This window comes from Gymnodraco acuticeps, unplaced genomic scaffold, assembly GCF_902827175.1.
Source record: "Gymnodraco acuticeps unplaced genomic scaffold, fGymAcu1.1, whole genome shotgun sequence".
Lineage (NCBI taxonomy): Eukaryota > Metazoa > Chordata > Actinopteri > Perciformes > Bathydraconidae > Gymnodraco > Gymnodraco acuticeps.
The window spans coordinates 491,710-518,677 of record NW_022989762.1 but is presented as its reverse complement, the minus strand read 5'-3'; the positions used below and the strand labels follow the sequence as shown (position 1 = coordinate 518,677).

Genomic DNA, 26,968 nt, shown 5'->3' with positions numbered 1-26,968 from the left:
GCTACACTCACGCACACAGATTTTCTGTTTGTATTCTTCAAAGCAGTTTACGCTCGCCTCCTCCGTTTACTACCGCACTTATCCTCTTCTACGCAAATTGCGTTACGGTCACTAGCGAGGCTTTTCAGCTGGTTAGCCAAACATCCACAGAAAAAGAGATGAGCAGGAAAACGACACGAAGGAAATAAGAACATTTATCCCGAAGTAGACGAATAGCAACAGAAAGAACGTCGGTTTAGGTACGTTTTGTCGTTCTTTGAACTTTTTACATATTGGTTTGTTGAATTAGCTAGCTATGTTTATGAATGACTGTATGTATGGGCAGAAATTCAGCGTTAGCCAACACTGGCTAGTTAGCTAGCTGGCTAACATGTTAGCTTCTACCAGGCTACGTCTTGTTACGACCACAGAGGCTAGTAAAAGCTAACGTTAGCTGGGTAGAGAGCTGTTGATGTGGTCCGTTTTCACTGCTGCTCGTTACTATTGTCGTTGTTGTATTTTCTGACATGACTTCCCTCAATGTGCTACTGCATTCTCTCTACTTTGCTATTTCCAATTGGTTTCAATTAAGCTAACGTTGACAAGCTACACCAAGGCCAAACACTCACACACAAACTCCTGTGGCCTAAACCTAACTTCCTGCGTTGCCTGGGTCGGTGAATATGTTGACGTGCAATAACACTATAATATTATAAATTCCAAAATAATCTTCCAGTTTTCATCGGGTATCGAACCCCGGGGTATGGTTAGTATATTGAACAGTTACTGTTCCACATATGTTGGAATCTGCTGCAGTCGTTCCAGCTAACATTAGCTCCATTAGCAAACTCTGAAACAGCTCACCCCCCTAACAGCTTTCTGGGCTACATTCAGAAATAGTGGCAGATACCACGATTTTGAACAGAACTGTGTTCTATGGTATATCAGTTAGGCCTCATAATATTCACAGGTACCTAAATCCATTAATGGAGACCAGTAAGAGGGGGTGCAGCTAAGTTGATCGTTGGAGTGTGGGTGGTGAGACAAGGCCATGTTGGTACAGCTTGATATAAACCGTATTTCCCTTCAAAATGTAAGTCAGAACGTTGAAGTGGCTGCGGAGAAAAGCTTGCAATGAAGAGATTGACTAGCAGGATCAAGCCTGTCCGTCCATTGGGGCCACCAGTACCACATGCTCTCCTTATCTGGTCATACGGTTAGGTGTTTTTGATACGCAAATGCAAACCTTCTGTAGGAATATACATTTGAAATGTTGTTATACCAAACCTAACAACGATTATTGGAGGAGACTTGCAAAGTAGAGAGAGCAGTAAATAAAGTACATTTGTTACCTTTTTAGAGTAAAAGAAATAGAGTAACTTGTAATGTATTGGAAAGACACATACAGCTCCTTTATTGCACCTGGAATGTAGCATACATTAAGTGGAATCTTAAATACACTGCAGCTTCTGCGTGTATACATCCCCATGCTAATATATGTTCCCCTAATAAGCATGTATTGATATATTTGCATTGTCAGCAGATTGCCTTTGTAAATACAGCAAGTACATTGTGTATAACCTGGCTGATACAGAGGCTCTGGGCAGATGTTGTATTGAAAGTCAACAAATGCATATATAAGAAACAGTTAGTCTGCATCACATTTGTGTTCTTTTGGAAAAAGAGTTAAATCTGTTGTGTCTGTGATTGAGGTCAGGTTAGTAGCCTGTGGCTTGCTGTGTAGAGCATACTATTGGATGTGAGGATGAATGCAGGTGAGTGGCTTTACTTCATTATCACTACCAGTACCTATATTGCTTTTTATATTTTCAATATAAAATGAAGTTTATTTGCCACTAAGGGTTTCCGAGGATTCTTTGTAAGGCCTTTTTCCCCGTGCACCCTCAAATCATATTTGAACATATGATCCGTTGTTATGCAGGTATAAGTAGTACTGGGGTCAAAGAACATTTTAAATATGGTAAAGGTATTTCATTGATAGGTTGATACTAACCTATTTTGAAGATATTATCCAGTTAGGGGCATGATTTGATTTGAGTAGAGAATTGACTAAAGAAAGTGGAACTATTTGTCATCCTAGGATTTGTTAAAAGACATAAATAGCATACATAGGCAAAAGCAAAGGGACAAAAAGGAGCAGAGTTTTTACAGCAAGTTAATGTTTACCAAACATAACTAGCTCAAAGCAATGTTCAAGAAAAGGCCACTCTTCTAGATTCTGTTCATGCCAGAGCTGCCATCTGAGCTGAGCCAAAGACTGTGGGAGTGATGTTGCCTCTTGCTTTGCACAGGCCTAACCCTTCTCATATATGGCCTATACAGTGTCATTGATTTGTGCTGTCAGTAGCTCAGTCTGACAGTGGCCTCTGTGGGAGGTGTGTTTGATCTGCTCCAGCGGCTATCATTACAGGTTCTTACTACAGTCACTGCAGATACATCTGAATATGAATTGGGACAGATCTCACTAACTTGTTTGCTTAGTTTTGAGCAACCTCATTTCCTCAATGTGTAAACCTGGGCTGAGAATGTTCCCACTGAAACGTCTTATTCAAGTTCACAGGCAAAGAGTCGACGCAGGCAGCTGCTCTGTAGTTACAGTTGTTGTCACACATGAGAGATCCTTCTGAATCACAATGTTCACCAGAATCAAGTTTACTGCCAGGTACGTTTACACATGCAAGGAGTTTGCTCCAAAATATAACGAATATACAAATAAAAAAACCATTTGAAAAAAGAATAGAGAAAAATATTAACACCACATTTAAATATACTAAATAAAGAACAAACTTAACACAATGAATATATGACAAACTGCAGTGTGTTATATTTAGTTAATACAATGCTATTGGCATTTTTTAACATGCATTCAGCTGCTGTTATTGGCTACAATATCCTGTGGGAGTGGCCTGTAGTTAGAGGGGTTTGATGACATCAGAATGTCAATATCTGACTCGACTTATAGTTGTTTTCAATGTACCACAGTGATACATTATGACCGTTCTGTTTTACATAAAGAAGTTCTATTGATTGTTGTGAACATTTCTATATGTAGTCTTTGCAGAAATGTAGCAAACACAATAAAAACAACCCATATAAGAAGTGGGTCACTTTGCTGGTGTTTAGAGTTCACAGCGGATCAGCAGTCATGTTTTTCCTGATAATGACATCAGAGGAGATGCATCCACATACAATGCATTGTCCACTATCACAGACATTTCCTCCTCACTGCTTTTCTTCCCCTCCATGTTATTATCGTGACTAAAGAAATGGCCCTGATCTCCTTGGTAGTAACTGTTGTTCTGTTGTTGACAGAGTCCAATACAGAACAACCTAAACGTACATAGATCAGTGTGGCATGAAGGCTGTGACGTTTGTAGGAGCAGTACCTCCATAGAAAGAATAACACAAACCTCTTTTTATGGAGCGTTTTCTTGTGAGTAGAAGTGACTATATATCTGTGTATCTTCAATTAAGTGTTATTAAGCCAATGTTTGGTGGTATAAAACTAGAATAACAAAATATTTACAAATGTAATTTAGAACTGATAGTCTTTGCTATTCACTCAGTGCCAACAAATTGACTTGCAACAAAGAACATTGTATAGAACAATGATTATTTTCATCTTCTAACTGCATAGTTAGATCCTAATGAATACACGGAGAATGGAGAATTTGAGCCCATAGTACACACAAGGACATTCAGAATTTGCATTGAACCCATCCTACTATGAGGAGCAGTGAGTTATATTTTATTATTATATATCCAGGGAGCAGTGTGGGAGGTTGGTGTACTCAAGGGCCCCTCGGCAGCGCCAGGGAGGCCAACACTCCGTACTTAGTCTGTTGGACTGGACTCTAACCAAATTCATATACTACTAGCCCCTCATAAAAACATACATTGTTATTTACTGGCTTTACGTAGCATGGCATGAAAATGAAGTGCAGAGGGAAACTGAGAGGAGAGGAGGAAGGAACGGGAGAAGCCAGGTTGAGTGTTATTATTAGAAGAGGAAATCAGAAACACTAGAGAACATGTTCTGTCCTTCAGGAGGAAGATCTGGCCTGGTTTTCTGTTAGAGGACGCATGCTGTCACTTCTGCTATAAAGGTTTATTACATATAAGTCTAATCCTACCAATACCACTAAATAGATTTTTGTCTGGGTGTCTTTATGAGGTTTTTACATTTCAAATGGTTTTTAAATCGTTATTTTGTTCACCTCTTACAACCTATATTCTTATGTTGTTTTTGTTAGCACCTCCAAAGCAAATTCCGTGTATGTGTAAACGTACCTGGCAATACATTTGACTGTTTTTTTTTGTCTGTATCTCTTCCAGGTGGTGCTTTAAAACTTCTCATCACTCAGCGGTCCTCACACCTAGGGCCCAAAGCTTCAGCCGGTGTTCCATAGGACCAAGCGTTGTGACAGACTATCAGCCTCTGTGCGGCAGAAGACACGTACAGAGATCCAGCATTTACAGGAGCACAAGCTGAAGAGCAACTAACCAAGCCCTATGGCAATAAATCACATGCCTAAAGTATCTAGCGCTAACGGAAAATCCGATGTAAATAGTTTTTGATCAACGCAACACATTTCTGCTGTCAAAGTGTGCCCTGGGGCTGAGTGAGAGGCAGTTGTCATGGTGGACTGGTTTGTCTAAAGCCTCAAGCTAGCGGAGCTTCCAAGTTTCATATAGCATGTTAGCATATGGATAGCAACGTATGGTGACTGACCAGGCTATAACTCTTCCCCTCCATCACCATCTCTGGCCCCTGCAAGGGGGTTTAAAACTAGTTGCTAGTGGTACCCCCTTACCCCATCATCTTGTTCTCCTCTTTCATTAAGTCATCTAAACACCCCACCCAACAATCATCAGCTTTTGCTTTTTACACTTTCACCAGCCCATCTTTTTCATAGTACTAAGCACTCTTTTGCTCTGCTTAACTTCATACTTTACGAATTCATCTCACATCTATCCCAGTTCATCTTAAACATTTTTTCCCACGTTTTGTCCCAGTGTAGGAAATCCTAACATTTGACTGTCGAGCTGCTAGGCAGTCGTTTTAGTAGTTGTTGTGGTTGCATGGAATCGGCTTAACCGTGGAGAGGCCAGGCTACCACAAACTGATGGACTTTGACAAGCGAGGAGTGGGGGGAGGAGGAGGTGGTGGTGGAGGTGGTGGTGGAGGTGGAGGAGGTGGAGGAGGAGGAGGAGGTGGAGCGAAGGGGGAGGCAGAGGAGGGGAAGAGGATGCCCGGGAAGACAGGGAGTCGATCGGGGCACGGAAGCCGGGGCACCAGCTCCAACTCCGGGGTTCTGATGGTCGGACCAAATTTCCGGGTCGGGAAGAAGATCGGCTGTGGGAACTTTGGAGAGCTGCGACTTGGGAAGAACCTGTACACCAACGAATACGTGGCTATCAAACTGGTAAAAATAAGTTCTCCAAATACAGAGGTGGAAGAAGTACTCAGATCTTGCACTTGAGTAAAAATAGAAATACCATAGTGTAGTAAAACTCAGTTTTAAGTTCTGCATTCAAAATGTCACTCAAGTAAAAGTACAAAAGTATTGGCATCTAAATATACTTAATGTAACAAAAGTAAAAGTACTTATCATGCAGATCGGCCCATTTCAGAATAAGATAAGTCATTATTTATCCCGGAGGAAATTGTGGTGCCAGTGTTACGAAAATACAATGAACACAGCAGCATAATACTACATCACATCTTTGTTGTTTTCATTATAATCATGGATGTTTGAATGGGTTTACCAATTTAGTTCTTCTTTTTTTACTGCTGAGTGGCCTTTGACATTCGCTCCGGGTGCAACTAAAGCCTTATTTAAGTGTTGATTATATTTTGTATTATGTAGTGGAATAAAAGTACACAAATGACCTCTCAATTTTTTTAAGCATAAAATGGAAATACCCAAGTAAATAATAATAATAATAACTAAGTACAGTACTTGTGTAAATGTACTTAGTTACTTTGCACCACTGTCCTTATATAGCTTTGTAGGACAGCACACTTTATTAGTCTAAGTAAGAAGGAGCATTATTCTTCCATATTTCATATGAAGCTGTTTCACATTGTACTTAACCATCTTATACTTGCAACAATTGGGATCCTCAGTATGACAGCAGTGTCAGAAAAATGTATATTATGAGATGGGTTTTATTTGTTTACTACTACCTCTGTTGTGTGACTATTGTTATTGAGACATCATCCTCCTTTTGTAGGAGCCTATCAAGTCCCGGGCGCCACAGCTTCACCTAGAATATCGCTTCTACAAACAGCTGGGGAGTTCAGGTAAGGCTTTCACTAAGTCTTCACATTTCCATGTGACTAACATTCATAAGAATAAGGAGTTTTGTTCGTGTCATAAACACAAATATGAATTAGTAAATTAGCCTTTTCAAGTTCTCCTTTTTATCATGATTTCTGAAAGAGAAGTAAAAAGTCAAACAATTTTGCTGATTTGACCATATTTTTGGCCCATTTGGAATACCTGATTGATTTTGCATTGATCTTATATCTTGCTACACTTTTGACCTAGGAAGGGTGTAGGCTCGATGTTTTGGACATATCTTCACATGCTCTCCCTCTATTGTGCCGATGTCCAGAGGCCTGTACTACGAAGCCGGATATGTTTGAGTTAGCCGGTTGGACTAATCCAAAACATACGCGCTCTCGCTAAACGGTACTACGACGCGGGTTATCAAGTGGATCGCTCAAACCAGCCGTGTCCTATCTAGTTAGGTGCGCGTTCACATGAAAGGGGTGGTATCTGGAGCATTCGACCAATCACAAACATGGACAAGCGTACTGACAGCGCAGCGTCATACTTCCTGAATGAAAAGTCAACTTTAATATTAGACATGAAGAAGTTAAACTTTAAACATCCATGACTTAAACACTTTATTAGACCCTCCAGAAAAACGCGGGCTAAAATCCTTGATTATGCGATTAAACATGCGGGGTTTTTATGTGATTTTATGCGGTGAAATTGCGGGAAGTTGCGAAATATGCGTAAAGAATTTTTCTTTTTTAATATTGGGCTGTCTTATTTATTTATTCTCTCTCACACACAACCTGCCACTAACGTTAAACCCCTTTACTATTCAATTAAACACATTCAATGTTTATTTATTGTAAAAGCAATTTGGCTATTTTAATCACACACTCTCTCTCTCACACACACACACACACACACACACACACACACACACACACTTCTCCGCCTAATTCTGTTTTCATTTACTTGTTCGTTGTCTGACCAGCTTCAATCTTGTAGGCTTCTCACCTCGTTTCTTGTAGCCCTCGAAAGGGTTTTGGAGGTCGATGCCTCTGTGAACGTGAGTTGTTTGGCTTTCTTTTCCGCAGCAGCAGAAAGCATTTTAGAATGTTTGAATGAATCAAAGTGGGTCGTCACCGTTGATGTTCTCTTATGCTCCAACACACAGTTGCACGGGGTGCAGAATAGTTTCCCCCCACTTTCGTGCAAGACATCGGGGTACTGCTTTGCCCGGTCTTTAGCAGAAATGTTCGTCGGTAAATGAGATGGATTCGATTTTTTCCTCTTGGTGTTTTCTCTCTCGTGTGAGCTCCACACGTTCACTCTACGGTGTTGTTTACCTTCTGTGATGCGCGAGCTGATGACGTTGCGTCATCATCACTTCACGTCAAGACGAGTTAACTTTTTTTTTTCTCAACTTTGCGTGACAAAATGCGGGGATTATGCGGCCTTTTGATAAATATGTGCCCTTTTAAAAATCTGCGCCATTTTGCTGATTATGCGATCGCATAATCACGTTTTTCTGGAGGGTCTACTTGATCCAGGATAAAAGCCACAGAGCTGCACCTGCAAGGTGAATACAGCTGGTAACAGAACAAGTGTTTGAATGCGTACATTAACAGGTTTATGATATCACTGCCCCGTCTAAGACACGATCTGACTTTAATTACATTTGTCTCGAGTGTTTCGTCAACTTAATGTGTTGCTTAAAATAATACTTCTGCATACAGTATGTGACACTGAGTGTTGCACAGCCAGATACGGCTCAGCTGACTCAGATAAGGAAATATATGATACATTATAATGTGATATGATGTCAGGGGGTCCGCGGGGTCTTAAAAAGTATTAAAAGTTGATAAATCAATTTAGCGAAAATTAAGGCTATTAAAAAGTATTAAACGGCATTTTCCAAGGTATTACATTTTGTAGCTTGTTTTCAATAAGTATATAAATGGTCCAAAGAGGTTGTGTTCTACAGTCTGCCTGAATGTAATCATTGCGTAGGTGTGTAGTGTGATTCCGTGTAGTTTATTGATGGCATCACGTTGGATCTGACGTCATCTGAACAGGACATCGCACGCTCACGGCTTGATAGCTCGCGAAGGTCCGTTTACGCCGGTTGTTAAACAACATTGTTATGGGGAAATGCAAGTTTGCGTCCAAATGGTTGGAAGATAAGGAGGAAGGACAATCAATACTGTATATAGGAAATGTGAGGTGAAGTGTGTCGCCAATTTAACCGGTTAAAACTCTAAGTGGCGATGAGGTCTTAAAATGTATGGAAAGGGTCTTAAAAAAGCTCTTAAAAGGTATTCCATTTGACTTCAGGATTCCGGTGCTTTCACTGAGTTGATCTCTTAGCCTGCAACCTAACCTGCTCCGGACCTGGTTAGCCGCTCAGCATAAGGTACCATGGAGATCTAGCCCGCTAAAAAGAGAACCAGCGTCGTAGGACCGGAAACCCAGAGTTTTCCCTGAAGTTAGCCCGCTAAGCAAAAATCCTGCTTCGCAGTACAGGCCTCAGATCAACTAGTATGAGTTGTTAGTGAAGCAACAATCCACAACAACAACAACAGACAAGACCCCTTGATTAATTGGAACACGGGAACAGACCAGAAGGATTGCCACTGGATATTAAACCCACCGTCTCTGCAGTGCAAACTTAACCACTTGTGCGCTTCATAAAGAGTATACAGATTTCCATTTGTGTTTACCCAAAAATATTGTAATAACTAGATGGTATTAAAACAACTAAGGGGTGCAATAAGATCACAAGCACAAGATTCAATCTTGATGGTTTCTGCGACATCGGAAATCACTACTTTATTTTGTCCCACAGCGTTGGAGGTACAAAGGTACATTGCAGATAAAAGGCGAATGTAGAAAATGTAGACTGAGAGAGAATTACGATTTTAAATAAGTCATGTTTAAAAACAGAAACGGCCAAAACACACAGAATTAAGTTAAGACAACATACACAAGCCGAGCCTGCAACTTCGCTTTTATTCACAGTAGGTCACTGGATAACCACTTCTTCAATGTAGCCTAGGTCACATGCACACAGCTCAAATAATGAAGACATATCTCTGTTAAAAGATATTCATATCATTAACTTGCTGTTGAATGAAGTATTGTATTGTGAGCGGATTCAACTCACCCAGCCATGGTGGCTTTTAGGTGGATATTTCACGAGTTCATGATTTATTGTCATTCTAGAGACAGGGTTGCACAAGCTGTAGCCCCAGTTTCTACACAAGGAAAAGATAAACAATTGATGATGGTCTAGTGGAGTCCTACAGCCTGAGGAGAGAGGCTGCTCTGGGCGGGTCTGACAGCAGATGCTTCAGTATGGCCTGCCAGACGGAAGCTAACTCCACCGGGTTGATTTCTCAATGTGTCCAACTCCTGTTCTGACTGTCCTTTCTCTGTGTGTTCATCCAGAGGGTGTGCCCCAGGTATTTTACTTTGGACCGTGTGGTAAATACAACGCTATGGTTCTGGAGCTGCTAGGACCCAGCCTAGAAGATCTGTTTGACCTCTGTGACCGGACCTTCTCTCTGAAAACTGTCCTCATGATAGCTATACAGCTGGTAAAACTGATTTATTTTGATTTTGATCTCTAAACACAGAATCCCTTTATTCGTCCCAGAGGGGAAATGTACATTGTTGCAGCAAATGTATGGATAAAGATTTAAAAAACGCAATTAGATATAAGTCATGCTCGTGATGTTTTTAATAAAATGATTACAATTTACAGAAATATACATTCAGGTAGATAAGTAAGTAAAAGCAGTATATATAAAATAAATGTAACAATGTAGCATGAAGTGTGGTAGCAGGTCGATTACAGCAGTGAGATTCTCCAGTAATGGATGGACTAACTGCACAACAGTGGTGGCATAGTCATTGTTCTTTTAGTTTTATTCTTGGATTACTTATCTTAGCCTTTTGTGCTCTGTTCTTTTTCCTTTAGATCACCCGCATGGAGTTTGTCCACACCAGAAGCTTGATCTATCGGGACGTAAAGCCTGAGAACTTCCTGGTGGGCCGACCGGGCTCCAAACGGCAACACACCATCCACATCATAGACTTCGGCCTGGCCAAGGAATACATAGACCCAGAGACGAAGAAACACATCCCATACAGAGAGCACAAGAGTCTGACTGGAACGGCTAGATACATGAGCATCAATACACATCTGGGGAAAGGTAAGCATTACATTACATTGCATTTAGCTGACGCTTTTATCCAAAGCCACTTACAATAAGTGCATTCGACCAAGCATGCGATCATTAGCAGCACACTAATGATACCTATGTACCATATCAACCATAGATGTCTAGGCATGTGTATGTAAGCAAAATACGTTTCATTTGCGTTTCAATAATTATTAATAAATTCAATAATTAGGTGAGGATTCTGCAGAATTTTGTACAAATATTGTAGAAACATAACAAAATCACACAATTGTGATCTAATGACGCGTTTCCACTGCAGCGGGTAGCTCGCTTTAAGCGTGCCGAGCCGTGCGGGGCCCGTTTTTGGTTGCGCTTCCACTTGGCCTAGTTTTGGCCCGGGGCTACTTTTTCACCTTTTTTCTGGCCCGACTAAATCGTGGTTCTAGGGCCAGGAACAACCAGGCTGAGTCGGGCTGAGTATGCTAAACTAGAGAGAGAATCGCTGGCAAGGGGGCTACAACTACAACAAGATGAACATATTTGACCGTGATTTAATTGTAATACACGTTTCAAAATGATGCCGAAGTAACAACATACTGATACCGGTTAGTAAAAACCATGAATTAATGCTTTGACAAGTCTGCAGACAGACGGCAGACGAAAAAACTTTTAAAATGCGTGTTTTCTAAATGGAGCTTGGCTAAGCTAACGATATATATGCTCCGACCGTCCACACTCACAACAACGGCCTATACAGACATAAATAAACCAGCGACTGTATTCGCCATGACCAGTGTTGTGCTAGTTACTGAAAACCAGTAACTAGTTACCATTACTAGTTACTTCATTTCAAAAGTAACTCAGTTACTTTACTAGTTACTTACACCAAAAAGTAATGCGTTACTGTGAAAAGTAACGTTTTAGTTAGTTGGAAAAAGGGCTCCCATTAATGCCCTTATAGCCTTCATTTCAGTACTGTTATTGCATTGGAGAATAATACAATCTGTTGATCAACTTGACATGCATTATATGCAATCTGGATTGCATCGATATTAGCTGGCTTTCCATTTTTGTATATTCTTTCTCCAGGTAGTTGGAAAAAGTTTTCCGTCCCATATGCCGTGTGCCGCCCGGACATGCTATCATGCTAACTAGCTCCCTGAAAGCGGGTGACTCCACTGTAGCAATAGCCTGCATGTGTTCTACAACATACCGTGCAATGGCTTTATCGACTTTTCCCTGGCTAGCAGTCCCTTGGTTAAAATCCAGCCGCTGTTGCTTAGGTGGAGGTGGAGTGGCGTCGGCTGAGTCTCTGTGGTCTTAGCTACTAGCTTCGTCCCAGCATGTTGTTTTTGCAGATGTTTTAAGAGATTTGAATTACTGGTTTGGGCAGTAGATAGGATCTTTGACCCGCCAAGACACAACTTACATTTAACAGAAACTTTCTTTTCTTTGTGCTCGACAAAAGTGAAATAGTGAGAATATCTCCAGGTGGAGAAACTAAACTTGAGCTCCGCCGCCGCCATGATAGTCTTGTTAGTAAACAACACAAACACGCCCACAGCCCGTCTCCGCATGTGACACAGGAAGTATCTAAGTACATTTACTCAAGTACTGTACTTAAGTACAGTTCTCATCTCTGTTCGCCTGGCTGTTGACTATATAAAAAAACTAACGGAGTAACGCACCATGTAGTAACGGTAACTGAGTTACTGAATTAAAAAAGTAATGCGTTAGAGTACCAGTTACTGCCAAAAATAACAAAGTTACAGTAACGCGTTACTGTAACTTTGTAACGCGTTAGTCCCAACACTGGCCATGACACAGACAGTCTGTGGTTTGTACTTGTTTAACTTGTGTCTAGTTTCTGAACAGATATGAGGAGCTGTGCTAACAGCTAATGGCTGTGTTGTTTTTCTGGGGCTCTCATTGAAGATGACGTCACGGCTCCGCCTACACTGCGTTACTATAGTAACTACCCCAGTTCCTAAACTATAATGGAAGCGCAGCATTAAAGTGAGCCGGGCCTAATAAGGCCTAACCAAACCGAGCGAGGCCTGCAGTGGAAACGCGCCATAAGTGTCTTCTACCTGAGAACATCTGTGGAGCAATTTTCATATAAGGAGTATTAAGTGTACATAAGATTTGAAATTGTACTATTAATAAAAAATAAGATAATTAGCGTTTAAGAAATGCAAACAATGGAACGAATCAGCACTTTGTAGGCCTGTGACCACATAGCGCCTTGATCTGGCAGAAAGACACTGGCAGGGAGCTCGGGAGATCAACTCTGTTTGTGATGTGAACACCGGCCCTCATTCTCAAAGATTATCTTATACATATTGAATGCTCTCAAAAAGCAATTTTGTTTCATTTAAAATGCCAAATGGCACATTCTGCTTATTTTGCCTGTAGACCTCACTTTTATAATACCAAATAATTGTATTATTTTATACTTGCAAAGTTCTAGCTAATTGAGCAACAGGAGCGTTCGCTTGTCCATCAAGTGAACTTGTTTCATTGTTTGGCTCAGCTCAATGCAAGTAACTCTACAGAAAAGTGCCTTTTTTAGCACGTTCCCTCCCAGGAAAATGGCCTTTTCTCCGCGGCCAGTTGTCCCCAAGTTAAGGACACAAAGTGGTTGAAGATCAAAAAGTGTGCAAAAAAGGGGCAAATGGACACGGTTAAATGTGGTGAAACAATTGGGACTGAATTAATTATGTTGTTTTGTTGAGTGTAGAGAGTTCTGATATTTAGATTTTTATAATATCACATAGTCATGGAAACGTGCTCCCCAAGGTCACATATTTCAAATCGTTTTTGTCAGTCAGTCAATTGAAAAAGATATAGAAAATAAGTATATTTGCGTAATTGCTAAATAAATAGTGTGAAATATTAGTGGGTCATCACAATTGTAAGCTATTTATTCTTGTAATAATGATTTTGTCACTGTTTTCATTCTGATTGAGTTTGAAGGCGTACTCAATATGGGACAAACAACCCCATCTGTCGTGATCAAGAGTAATTAAAGCCTTTGGTTTTCCTGTGTTTCAGAGCAAAGCCGGCGGGATGATTTGGAAGCTCTAGGTCACATGTTCATGTACTTCCTGCGAGGCAGCCTACCCTGGCAGGGCCTCAAGGTGAGTGTTTATCAGTCCTGTCAGATTTGTTTTTCCCTCTGCATCACCTCTCCTAAGCTGCCTTCCATTACAAACAGTGAATACATTCCTTCATGTCTCCGTCTTCATAAGGCTGACACTCTGAAAGAACGTTATCAGAAGATAGGAGACACAAAGAGAGACACACCTATAGAGGTCCTCTGTGAAAACTTCCCAGGTGTGTATATACACAGCTCTACAAATTAAATACAAAATATCGTTTTGCAGCTGTTGCAAATATGGTCAAGTTAGCATATGGTGATCAAATCTTGTGTCTCTGTGTTTGAATGTGTGTGTGTGGGTTTGGTACCTGTGTGATTGTAACAGAAGAGATGGCCACCTACCTGCGGTACGTGCGTCGACTGGACTTCTTCGAGAAGCCAGATTACGACTACCTGAGGAAACTCTTCACAGACCTCTTCGACAGGAACGGATACATCTTTGACTACCAGTACGACTGGACTGGGAAGCCTCTGGTTAGTTTCTGCTCACTGTCAGCTGATACCCCATTGTATCATTATTCATTATACTAATTTAAGTGGCCAATATCATTAAGAAATCAAACTGAAAATCAACTCAAAAGTAAAACGGCCGCTGACGCACCAGATAGCGAAACTCAGGCAGGGAAAGATCCAAGTCCAGGCCAGAATTCTGTTTGTACATTTATTTCCATTAACCAATGCGAACAAAATACAATGAACAGGTTTCCAATGTATAATGCCCTGTGGCATGCTTTTTCATAAAATGACATCACCTGTTTCCAATATGTACATAATCACCAGGAGCCCAAAGCTGCCTTCAGAATAGAGCTTAAAACAACTACTTCAATTAACTTAAATTACACTAATATAAAATGGTACATTTACAATAAACAAAAATGACAATAAATGTTTAACTATTTTAATAGGGCTATATCCGAATATTTGTTCGTTGGAGTACTATTCGGGTTTCAATTTAGTTATTTGTTTTTTTTGGCAGCCGTGTTGCTCTGCAGTTGCCAAATTGAATTTATTGAAAACTCCAATATCAACGTAAGAGCTTGTGCCTCTTCGGGGGGTGCTAACACTTAACCATAAACGTTATTGTTTACTTTCTCCGTCTTTATAATGTAGATAGGCCTATTACTTTTTCTCCGTTAATCTCCGTCACGTTGTTTCCATAGCAACAACAACTTCCTGTCAACAGTGCTAACTCTCCTTCAAAATAAAAGCATGACCATACAAAATAGGAAGCCAAGCCAAATTACACTTAAAGGGGACCTATCATGCAAAATGCACTTGTGTACGTCTTTTATACATGAATATGTGTCCCCGGTGTTCCAGGGAACTCACCAAGTGTCAGAAAACACAACCCTCTCTATTTTCCTCCATACCCAAATCTCTAAAAAAGGGGCTGCAACGGATCTGATACAGACTGATACAGATTTGAACACTTTACTGACGTCAGTAAAGTGGCGCTACGGCTATTGGTCAATTCTCCACCTATCAGGGGAATGAGAGGTTGGGCCACGGCCGGCCATTGCTGCTCGAAAGCGCTGGAGACGCTGTAGTACATATGCCCGGCCTGTAAGTGGCGCTGTAGTCTGCCACAAAAGCAGCGAAGAAGACTTCCCTTGCATGGTTGCCATGGTTGCCCTTCTGTTTATTCTCCGCTGTGGCTCTTTTTCTCCCTCCCCGAGGCAAGCGTTTGCGCCTCCTGCTTTAAAACAAATGCATAATGACTCTATATAATCATATGTAAGGGATAATGTGCAGCGACTTGGTCATGATGGGGAAAAGAACACCGACAGCTGATCAGGAGCCCGACGCGAAGCGGAGGGATCTAGATCGGCATGAAGGCACATTATGCAATGTGCACATTATCCCGCTTATTACACATGGCCACATTCTCAACAAAGTAACGACATGACTCCCAATATTAATTGAAATGCTTTTATGGATTTAGAAAATGATTTTATTGATTTAAAAAATAGTTGTATGTATTGATTTAAATTGACATGCATCCGCTAAGAAAAGTAGTCCGTTGTTACTGTTTGAACTAACGTAGCAACGGCAGGAACTGCTTCGATAGCGTTTTTGAGGAGCTTTTTGATTACAGATTTAAAAACATCGTTGCTTGCTTTAAAAGTAGCACACTTCATGATGTCAAAGCTTGGAAAGTATCTAGATATCCCTGCCCTAATGCCAAAGGAACTGGCAACTCCCCTCTCCTGCAGGGGGGCGTGGTCAGCTGCAGCTCACAGAATCAGCCCCCTGCAAAAACAGGGCTGGAAAGAGCAAATAGAGCGAAATTAGGCATGGCTAAAATGCAGGATCTGTTTGGTATTTTGAAAAAATATATATATTTATATACTTTATATAGGTATGGCCCTACAATATATGTTTCAAATATAGCATGATAGGTCCACTTTAAGACACATACAACTGCAACGAAAGTAACACACACAATGCAATATCCTTTTCAATTTCAAAGAACACAAATTGGATTATATACATTAACACATAACTATAAAACAACAATACTGCAGAATAACTAAATGAATGCCGTGAATAAACCGAAATGCACGTGTTGAAGCGGTTCGCTGCTGATTACTACGTGCCCCCCCCCCCCCCCCAACATATAGCTTCAACACTGATCAACTACTGCATAAAGAAGAACTGAAAAAGTAGTCATGCTAGTAATGACATGACCTTACTTCCAGTCAAAGCAACTAAAAGCTCACTTGTATCTGCAGTCCCTGGGCAGGTACACGTATAACAATCAACAAACACTAAAAACGTAATGCCAATCACACTAACAATTCAAACGGGTCAAAGTACAGATGTATACAATATAAATACTAGTACATTTGTCAATATAACTATACATGTACTCTTCATTCAAATGTACATCTCAAGTTACTGTCAAATGTTTAATGGTTGGTTTTAAGATCAGCTGGAAGCATATGCAAATGTTCCATTGCATGTATACAATTATTTTTAATCTGAATAGATTGGGAGGTCAGCAGAAACAATGTTTACATTTTTGTATTTCAAATAATGTGAGTTTAGTGGTGATGTGTTAATTAGTTTTGAATGGCAAAATAGTTGATTTAACAGTATTATCCATTAGATCCAGGGTTCCCAACCTTAGTAAATCTCAGGGGTCAACAGACATGTTCACCTTTTTTTAGATATTCCTCAGATGTTCACAAAATGATTGTTTTTGAGGTTGTCTTTATCAATGAATTTGTCATGAATTACTGAGTAGGATGAAACAATGTAAAAAGCAAAAATCCCTCCTTGGTTGAAGTGGCCACCTCAGAGCAAAGAAGGTTGGAAATAACTGCACAAAATCAGTAATAGAATATAAAGTCCAGAAAATGAAATGTCATGTCACTGAATGTGTATTTTTTTACTTCGATCTGATGTTAACCCCCACCTCCTGTGTTTAGCCCACTCCTATTGGTCCAGTGGCCAGTGAGACTCCACTTCAAACGAGTAGCCGAGAGAAAGCACCGCAGACCAAAAACCAGGTACACACTCTGAACACACACGCAACTCAGTTAGGTTGCTAACTGAGTGACACAAAGGATCTGAGGGGCAGCCTAGTGCATGTTGCTGTTCTTTTAATTGGCACGCACTGAAAATAGCACGTGAGTACAGAAGTATGAAAATACTTCTCTTGATACATGGTGCAATGGAATCGAGATAATGCCACCCCACGACTCCTTTATAACGATAGCAGACACACATTAATAATGTCGCCTAAGTGTAGTGGGATCTCTTAGTCTTTTCCTGAGTTCTTCTTTGACTTTTCAGCCGCAGATAGCAAGAGCAAATCCATGAGTTTGTCTCTAGACTGGCTTCCCATCTCTGAACCAGCCACACTCTGCTGGCCGCATTCTGCCGTCCTGCCTAAAAATGAGTAAAGCTAAATTGCCATTATTAAACATTGGTTGGACATTCTTCTTGTTTGGTCCAATCAAAAGTGGACAGTAGATGTGTGTGGACAGTGTTTAACAGAAGGGCTTGAACACACTGAGGTCAAGTGGTGGTAAAGATTCTTGTTTTCTTCGTCAGCCACCATCACAGCTGTAGTCAGACTGGATCAGCAGCACAGAACATATGTTGTGCCTGATGTTAGGTTCAGGATAGCTTCTTATTGCTTTGGTGATTCAGTGTTGTTTAGGGAGGTACATTCGTCTCAAATATTTTCTTGAGTTTCCAATTCTGTTTTTTGGCATTTGTGGAAGGTGTTTTACTTTTGAAGAATGCACACAGGTTGTTGCTCTGTTCCACTAAAGAGAACAACTTGTGGGACCCTTTTTGTGTTGAAAGAAATGCAGTTTCTGTATATGTTATGACAAACAGTATGAAATGTTAGTTTTTGTAGTATTTCATCAAAGAATAATGCAGAATCGCGACAAAACTAGTCCATATAAATATTCATACGTTTGACCCAAATCTAAAAAGAACATGTAGTGTATATTATATATGTCCGGCCCCTAAAACTACATTTACCTGATTTCAGTTAAATAACGGCAAGTTTTTTGCTTCCCTATTGTAACCTGAGGGATGCAGCAGCAGGGCAGGTTGGAACATAAACAGGTTCTTAAATGACTTCACCACAACACTGACTGCCATGGAAGTAGAGAGAGGGGAAATGGGGAGAAGCCCGACCCGTGTCAGTTGACTGAAACGACGCTCTCAGCTCGGGTGCAGAGTGTCAGTGAACTCTCCTAAAAGACTTCTGTATTCAGCTAACAGCAGCCCATCAGCAGAACAGAACTATATGAGTTCATACTCAAACTACAATCTGTTATGCTCTGAGAAGGTAGAAAGCTCAAATAATGAACAAATGCACTAAATGGTGGGTCTTATGGGTAAGAATGCAGGCAGATATAGGAGTTAATTGTGGTCTATCTGATGACGAGTGAATAATGTATTTCTCCTATCAGGTGAGGTGTATTGAAGAATGACATAAATTACAAATGTTTTATGTTTCTAAACATCTACAATGGATAAGAAAAAACAGGCAAATCCTGATTCAGCTATAATGCAACTCTTAGCATTCCAATGTGTCTGTTTTCAAATAACCTGTGTGGCTGACAATACCAATCCATTTGAAGCAGAACAAATGGTGTCTCCTTATCATTATCTTTGCATGCCTCCTTCTTTTGCATTCACACACACACAAATGCCCATCAGTCAACGTTTCAAAAGGCACCTGTAGTTACACTGCAGGCCTTTGGGGCAGGTGAGGTGAGGCAGCAAAGAAAATAGCCCTTCTGCGTGGGGATCTATAGTCTCCTGTGCACTCTCACTGTACTGCACACCCTCCACCAAATACTGACTCTGAACTCACTATTTCTTTTCTCTTTCCTCGTCCTTTTTTTTTTCCTCACACCGCCCACTCCTCTTTTCCGTCTGCTCGGCTTCCCACTTCTCCCTCGCCTTCCTTCTATCATGACTGTTCCTCTTTTCCACGGCGAGCCTCCTCTTCCATTTTATTTGTACTCTTCACCTTTTCCCTCCCTCTCCTGTGTGGTTTCTCCTGCGATTGGGCTTCCTGTCTCCTCTAGTCTCCAGAGGGGAAAGGCAGTGAGTCGCAGCCCACTCCAGTGACCAATCGAGAGCTGCTGGGCTCCCATCTCACTGCTGATAGGCTGGGCGGGTCCGTCCAGGTACTGAGAGGAAGGGTTAGCTCTGCTGGCTTCTTGTCTGTCTGCCTACCTGTATCTGTCCGCCTGCATGACCTTCTCCAAGACAGAGCAGGGCTCACCCCAACGCTGTTTCCTCACATGGGACTATTGTTGTAGAAATGAAAAACCCTTCATGTATCCATGTAAGGTTTGTAAATCATGGAATCATTAGGGCCACATGAGAACCTTTTTTTTGGGGACGTGACCAAAAGTAAAACAAAAAGTTGAGTTTTGATTTTGATCTCAGATTTATGAGAACAATTCTCAGAATCTGAGATTACAAAAGAAATGATAAATGTTCCTAATATTCTGACTTTGTTTTTCAGAAATCTTAGATTAAAGTCAACACTGAAATGATTGTTTTAACTTTTGGTCACGTCCCAAAAACTGTTTCTCACGTGTCCCTAATCCTCTCATAGCAAAGCATCAATTAGGGAATGTCACAATTATTTCCAAACTATCAGTCCTGCTTTCACATTAGAGACTTTCTGTAAGAGGACAGCAGGTCTGGCTTCTATGCTGACCGAGCAGAGTATTTCCAAATCTATCTCAATGCTTACTAACTTGATGTTTTGCTTGAATAGCGGCGGTGCAGTGAGGACGTTTTTATGTAGAAAAACCAAGACGTTAACATCCCTAGGGCTCCCTAAAAAAAAGTGATGGAATTGTAACATATGATCTTTGGCCAACACCTTTATGATACGTAGTCATGTTGTTCAGCAGGGTTGGTTCTTAAGCGTAAATATAATCACAGAATTTAAAAGCTAACAGTAGGCTCTGTACAAAGTACATCACCTTCACACTGCTGCCCTTCACCAGCGCTAAGCTAAAGGTGGCTAATGTTCTGCTGGTTGACGTTTAGTAGCCTCACTTTTTTAGGACACATTGAAGCTTCAGACATTCATCAGCGAGGCACTCCCTAATGTATTTTCCTGTCATCTTACTAAAAAGGTGCAGACAGGTGAACTGGAAGTGCTTACATGCTAACTCTCTTCTGGGTTTTAGGACTCATTGCTGCACCACTCAATGCACGGAGGCAATGGTAGTCTTCTTATGTTAGCTGAAATGATCAAGGTAGAAGCACACAGCTGTTGTCTTGTAGGAATGTGTACTTTCCAGAAGCAGCGTCAGGTTTGTAAACGAAGCCTTTGTTTGTGTTCAGCAGACTACAGTTAATAGACCGGCAGGAAAACGTGTATGTGTTGTTTGATTGATCAAGCAGGGTAGCTTAGGCCTGAGTACGGAGAGCAGCTGTAGCCACGTCAAATCTGACACCTTTTGCAACATTCCCACAAACAAAGCAATCTCATTTTGTGGCAGTGTGAAAACGTGTTTATGTTTCTAAAAGGTGTTATTTATCTTTAAGCAGGTAAAGACTCGTTGAGATTCCAATCTCTGGTCCCAGAGAGAGCTGGCCAAGAGGGGCAGCATGAACAAAGTTACAACGGATCAAACACAGACATGACAGGCAGACCAATACAGCTGTAAAACACAAATCAAATGGCACATTACCCAGTCAATATGCAAAATAAAAGAAACTATTACAAATCATTCAAAAGTGGCAACATTTCAAAATGTATTTCTACTGTACAGTGTTGTGTCAAATGAACGCAGCCCACGGGAACATGAAGAAGAAGAGTGGGGGGAGAATGTAATGAATCCAGTAGAAAGTGGTGTGGAACACATGCACACCCGGACATCTCTCACCAGGAAGACAGAACATGACATTGACTGCCTATAATAAGGCTCAGCATGTCAGAACTAGGGCTTGGCGATATTATGGATATTTGATTGGTTGTGATATGAGGCTACATATCGTCTTATATTTTTGATCATTCTTTTATCATCAACTTCACCTGGTTTTAAAGGCAAAGTTAAGTAAACATTGTTCTAAATCTGCTTTTATTTGCGTTTGCTTTTCTTTTTAGATGTGACGTTGAAACGCGCCCCAAAGTGCTGAAATGCTAACTCATTTCCAGGGTTAAGACTCATTCCTGCACTACTCTATTGCATTAAGTGGGCGGGCCTCACATTTTGTATTCAAGTTGACATTTCAGGTGCACTAAACGCATGGGAAATAACAACTAGAAATGGAGATGGGTGAAATGTTGAAATGAATAGTAACCCGCTGTATGAGCATGTATGTGATGTCAGAGCTGTTGGAACCAATCATGTCCAGTCCCAAGAGTAGTCATTGCTTTTTGTTATAAGGCATTAAGTGAACTTGCAGCTTTTTTGCATGGCAGCAATATCAATGTTTTGAATGCCTTCCTGGAGGTCACGGCCCTTATGGACTATTCAGACAACGTCACATTAGGCTGGCTACATCTGAAAACATTTCCCTTTGTGAGGATGGACAGCAGGACTCTGGTGGACTGAGAGGATCTGGGCTGGAATTTGTGCAAAGAAATAAGAAGATGGCTTTGAATTGCTAAACCAATGTTTTGTTTCGTCAGTGTACAGAGAAGTTGTTGTTGTTTTCACACACAAACGGCGTTTATTTGATCCCTCTGTTATGGGACTTTCGGCCACCTGTACTCATTACTCTCTTTTACTTCTCAACTCCAGGTGATGAGTTCAACCAATGGGGAGCTGAATACAGACGACCCCACTGCAGGACACTCCAACGCACCAATCACAGCCAACGCAGAGGTGGAAGTGGCTGATGATACCAAGTAAGGGCACAAACGTTGAAGCAGAATATGTGTAGAGGATTTCAACACCTTTGAACCACAACACCAGCAAACCAGATTACAAGCAAAAGACATGTGATTTGAAACAAACAGGTAATAACACAGATGTGCTCATGTGACTGTCACCTGGACTTCCTGTAGCTTAGTCAGCGTGTTTACTGCAGGAAGTGTTGACTTTGCTCTAACATAATGCTGATGGTGCAAAAAGTCTGCCTGTGCTCTTCTTTTTTCTGTCACTCATTATTTAGAGGAATTGCCTTAAGGTTTTTAAAGGGAATAAAATGACTTTTTCCAACTAAGCCACTTTAAATAGTACAACTAGGGTGTTACAGACTTATGTCATGATTTTCCTTTTCTACAAATCCTCTCCACCACACAGAGTTCCCGTTGCCGGTCAAAATGTCCGTTAAAGTTTCAATCTTCCGGACAAAATGAGAAAAGTGCCGGTCAAAGGTGTTCTTTGTTATTTATTGAGCTTTAAAACAAATTGATATGATTCGATATTAAACAAACTAATTATAGTAGATTAACTATTCAAGTGTACAGTAACTTATAATAACACGGGAATAATAAACAGAGCGCTCTCCCTCTCCTGACAGCCCGTCAGTATCATGCAGCTCGCGGATCAGTAATGAGTGACCCGACAGTAAAACTAAACATATCTATAACTAGTTTAGGTAGTTTGAGAGGTCATTAAAATAGCTACGTGTGATATTCTAACCTGAAGTGTGTGTTTTGTCCGCTCACCGCTGCAGGTGATCATGCAGAGCTGCGTGTCGACTCGTCAGCAGCAGCTGATCTCTCTCTCCCGTCAGATTAGACTTGATCGCGTTTATGTCCATATCGATCAGATCTAGCTAGTTCTAGCTAATGATATGACTACCTGCTTATCAAAAGACACCTACACAATAAGTGTTGCTATGCAACCGGGTGAGGCCACAAAGTATAGCGCAGCATTATGCATTTGTTTACATGCCCACCGGAACCCCGAGGCATTACCAACAGATCAACGCACAATCAACCCATACAGGACATCTCTTTCTCCACATTAAGTGTTAGACATTAGAATTGACTATTCTTGTCTGTCACACACTCTTCTGTCGCACACTCTTCTGTCACACACTCTTCTGTCTGTCACACACTCTTCTGTCACACACTCTTCTGTCTGTCACACACTCTTTTGTCACACACTCTTCTGTCTGTCACATAAGTGGCTTAACTGATGCGGTATTGCGCTAAGGGGAAATTATTTTGACCGGAGAGATTTAGATTGGCCGGTCTTCAGCATATTTGACCGGTCATAGTCCGGTAATTACCGGCTAACAGGAACTCTGCCACCACAACCTGATCATATTGTTGTTTTTCAATGAAAATGGTCATATTGATGCAAAAATGATAATTCTCTCCAATATCAGAAATCACATCAACATTGTATCATCTGTGAAAACGATCTCAACTAGATATTCTTTATGAAAACACCTATTTGAAGTACGCTGATGATGGTTTGTGTGTTTCAATATAGACTCCCAAAAGGAACGTTAGAATCATTAAAGCCCGTGAAAATGTGGATTCAGATTAGATTTTATAAAGGAAAATATTTGTGTTGACAAACAAGGATGCACTGATTTGTTCATCTCTCAGCCGATGTTACCTTTAGTCAGAAAAACAAATCTTTATTTGATATAAAATATAAAGTGCCTTTCAGCCCTTCATCAAACCAACTTTGCAATGCTCAATGAGAACATTTCAAACAACCCCTATTTGCTATTTAGTTTTGTTCTCACTTTCTATTTTCTTTGTATTTAAATGTTTCACTCATCGTTTGTTATTTAATGTGCTATTTTTGGGTGGCTTAATAATATGATCTGACTGTATTATCCTCATAACGGAAAACAAGAGAACATTATAAGTTCCAAAAGTCAGTGGTCACTTCTCGTTCTCCATCATAACCTATTCTATCTCCCCACTCTCTGATAATAGGACACATTTAACATCATCAAATTGTCAATGAATTAGTTGAACAATACATGTTTGTGTTGCAGGTGCTGCTGTTTCTTCAAGAGGAGGAAGAGGAAAGCTCTCCAGAGACACAAATGAAGACGAGAGAGAAGACCTGCTCTCTGTTCTCTCTTTCTCTCTCTCTCTCTTTCTCTAGCCCTCTTCATATAACCCCCCCCCTCTCTCTGCCCTTCCCCCTCAGCTGTGGGAGGTCCTGTAGTTTACTCTGGGTCGGCTGGACCACCGGCAGCAGATCCCGTCTGCTCGGCTCCTCTGGAGGCAGCAGACGGACAGAGTTTTCCTCGGAGCTTTAATCGTGGACCGGCTGGAGCCTTCATGTATTTATGGTCACAGACTGAACTGAAACTGGATCAACACACACACCACAGGAGTACAGGTGACCTCAGACAGTTGGTGGACTGCAAGAGGCGAGCTGATTGGCTGACAGGCTGGATCAGCGGGTGTACCGGCAGACTGGCTCTTCTTCTTCTTCTTTTTTTTTTTTTCTTTTCTTCCTTACTGACTGGTTCAGAGGAGAGAGAATGTATTTCTGAGGAGATACAGATGAGAGGACAATAAAAGGATGGGAAGCAATGAGACTGTCAGACCACACTAACACACACACACACACAAGCTGCACACTTTCTCGAGCTCATCATAAAGAGACTTCTTGGACAATACGATGTAGCTCTCGCACATAGTCTATAAAGTTTTTATTCTCTAGGGTCTAAGGAAGTAGAGTGGCTCGGTCTATATCCTGCAACGGACTGGGCTCGGTGTTCTTCTCGGACACGTACACCCTCAGAGGAAACCTCACAACCACCAGAAACAAAAGTTTAAAAAGATGTTTATGTGAAAACTATGCTTTTTGCTGTTTTAATTTGTAACTAAAAAGACTGTCTAAGATTTGAAACCTGTGTTCTTTTCTGTCTTTCTGAGTTCAACACGTTTATGTTTTGTAGCTTGGAGAGTGTTCCTCAAAATGTTTTTTTTTAATAACTTGTATTTTTAATTTTCTGTTTTTGTTTCCACTTTCTCTCTGGGTTGGAGGATGGAAAGTTGGATAACTCCATTAAAAACAACCAAAAAAATAAAAGCTGATCTTTATTTAAGGGAATCATGATCAATATACTTGTTTTAAGTTTGAGGGATATTTTTAGAGTGTATCATTTCACTAAACCATCACTGCAGACAGTCATATTCCACAGGTAGGTCAGGGCTTGAGTCTGGAGAATCTGGACTGCAGCGTCATTCTATAGCCACTGTAGAAAAGCCTCAAACGGCTATTCACATCATGAAAACTCAATTTATGAGACACTCAAAAATATCTAATAATTTCAGAAATAGACTAAGCAAACACAATTCAATGCTAAGCGCACAATTAGCTGTGATAGAGAAACTGTACAAAAATATAGGAACATCGAATGTGGTTTATTTACAACTTGCCAATCTAGACATAACTGGTACAGGGTCATATCAGATACACATCTCTCTGGAAGGTGTCAGCACCACGCTCAAAGTGTGCGAAGGCAGAAGCTTAGGTCATATTAAACAACTTCACTTTTGAAGGGGAGACAATGTGACTAAATATATTATTGACATGAGACTACCCCAGTTCATCAGTGAAATTACAACTTTAATGTTCACGTTCAAACAGTCAGTTGATTTTTGCCGGCCGTCTTTCCTGCAACGGCAGTTATTCTGTATTTCCTTTCTCCTGTAATGTGACTTGATAGCTTTAAACTCCGCACACTGAGCTCTGATTGGTCAGCAGGCGGCGGTGCTTTCACTGAGTTGATGTCTTATCCTGGAACTTAAGCTGCTCCGTAGCAGGTTAGCCGCTCAGCATAAGTTACCATGGAGATCTACCCCGGTAAGAAGAGAACCAGTGTCGTAGGACCGGAAACCAAGAGTTTTCCCTGAAGTTAGCTCGCTAAGCGAAGATCCGGCTTCGTAGTACAGGCCTCAGAACAAATCTCAAGCCAGGTTTAACATTTATTTGTTGACATATAAAGTCAATGGGTTTTACAGAGAGTATTGTGTTAATCTCTTTGTATCATTCCATAAATGAGAGCATAGCCTACTGTCCACAGCCATAACACATTTAGTATGCTATGTTTAAGTGGGGTTTTTCTTTCTTTCCAACAGAACAAAACAGCTTAGTCATGACAAGGTGAGTAGGTAAAACAGTGGACAACATAAGAATCCCCCCCACCCCTTTACCATTCCATACCCGAGGGAGAAAGACAATGACAAAAGGACAATTATATAATAATTCAAATTACATTTATGAATTAATAAACCGGTATTAAGTAAAAATAATATAAAAAGTACATACAGTAGAAGAGCTAGGCCGAAAGAGGGAACCTCGTGAAATGGAAACACTGAGTGAGTGTTTTAACCAAATACATAATTAAACATAAGCACCCATAGCTGTGATTGTGAAACTAACAGTCATTGTAAACAAAAGAAATAGGGTAAATTGAAAAGGGTAAATTTTCCTCTGCTAACATGCTCAGTAAAAAAGCCAATATTGTTTTTCTGTGGCTTAAAATGTAAACATGTACATCTAATTTGCACTATTTTGGTTCCATATTCCTTTACGAGATGTGATATGCTGGCCTCATGTCAACAGGCAGAGGTTTTACATTGTGTAAGGCTCACTCTGCTCTGGACCACTTCGAGATTAGAGTTGGTAATTCTTAGAAAAACATTTCAAAATGACTAGTTCATCATCCAAAAAGGGTAAAGACGAAGGGAAGTGTTTCTTTCTGTGAATTTCCTTTTCCTTTAAGCCAACTTGTGCAACAACCGGATGTTAAAGTGAACTATGTGTCATGGAAAAAAAATATCACAAACCAATTGAGAGAAATTATAAACAAGCATGATTATTAGTCAGTAGGAAATAGTAAACTAATTGTTATGCTTTCAAAGGTCTTCATTTGATGCCTCATTGACTTGGATA

The 26,968-nt window shown here is 40.7% G+C and overlaps 1 protein-coding gene across 4 annotated transcripts; it reads left to right on the top strand.

Moving 5' to 3' along the window:
- On the top strand, positions 1-25,110 carry LOC117545721 (casein kinase I). Of its 4 annotated transcripts, none has more exons than XM_034215661.1 (12): positions 1-239; positions 4,336-5,426; positions 6,238-6,307; positions 9,735-9,883; positions 10,267-10,501; positions 13,526-13,611; positions 13,723-13,807; positions 13,960-14,105; positions 17,063-17,143; positions 19,193-19,294; positions 21,881-21,987; positions 24,048-25,110. In XM_034215661.1, exons 2-12 carry the CDS (start codon positions 5,127-5,129, stop codon positions 24,100-24,102), a joined length of 1,416 nt encoding a protein of 471 aa, XP_034071552.1. In that variant the 5' UTR covers positions 1-239; positions 4,336-5,126; the 3' UTR covers positions 24,103-25,110. The 4 variants fall into 4 exon arrangements, with proteins under 4 accessions (XP_034071552.1, XP_034071545.1, XP_034071565.1 ...); XM_034215654.1 differs by having other exon boundaries at positions 13,957-14,105; XM_034215674.1 differs by lacking the exon at positions 19,193-19,294.
- Positions 25,111-26,968: the final 1,858 nt, after the last annotated feature.

What these genes read in the sequence shown, in the direction of transcription:
- LOC117545721 (XM_034215654.1), top strand. Translation starts at nt 5,127, where the DNA reads ATGGACTTTGACAAGCGAGGAGTGGGGGGAGGAGGAGGTGGTGGTGGA. An exon ending in AATACGTGGCTATCAAACTG is followed by an intron (nt 5,427 to 6,237) that starts GTAAAAATAAGT and finishes CTCCTTTTGTAG; the next exon opens with GAGCCTATCAAGTCCCGGGC. An exon ending in CAAACAGCTGGGGAGTTCAG is followed by an intron (nt 6,308 to 9,734) that starts GTAAGGCTTTCA and finishes GTGTTCATCCAG; the next exon opens with AGGGTGTGCCCCAGGTATTT.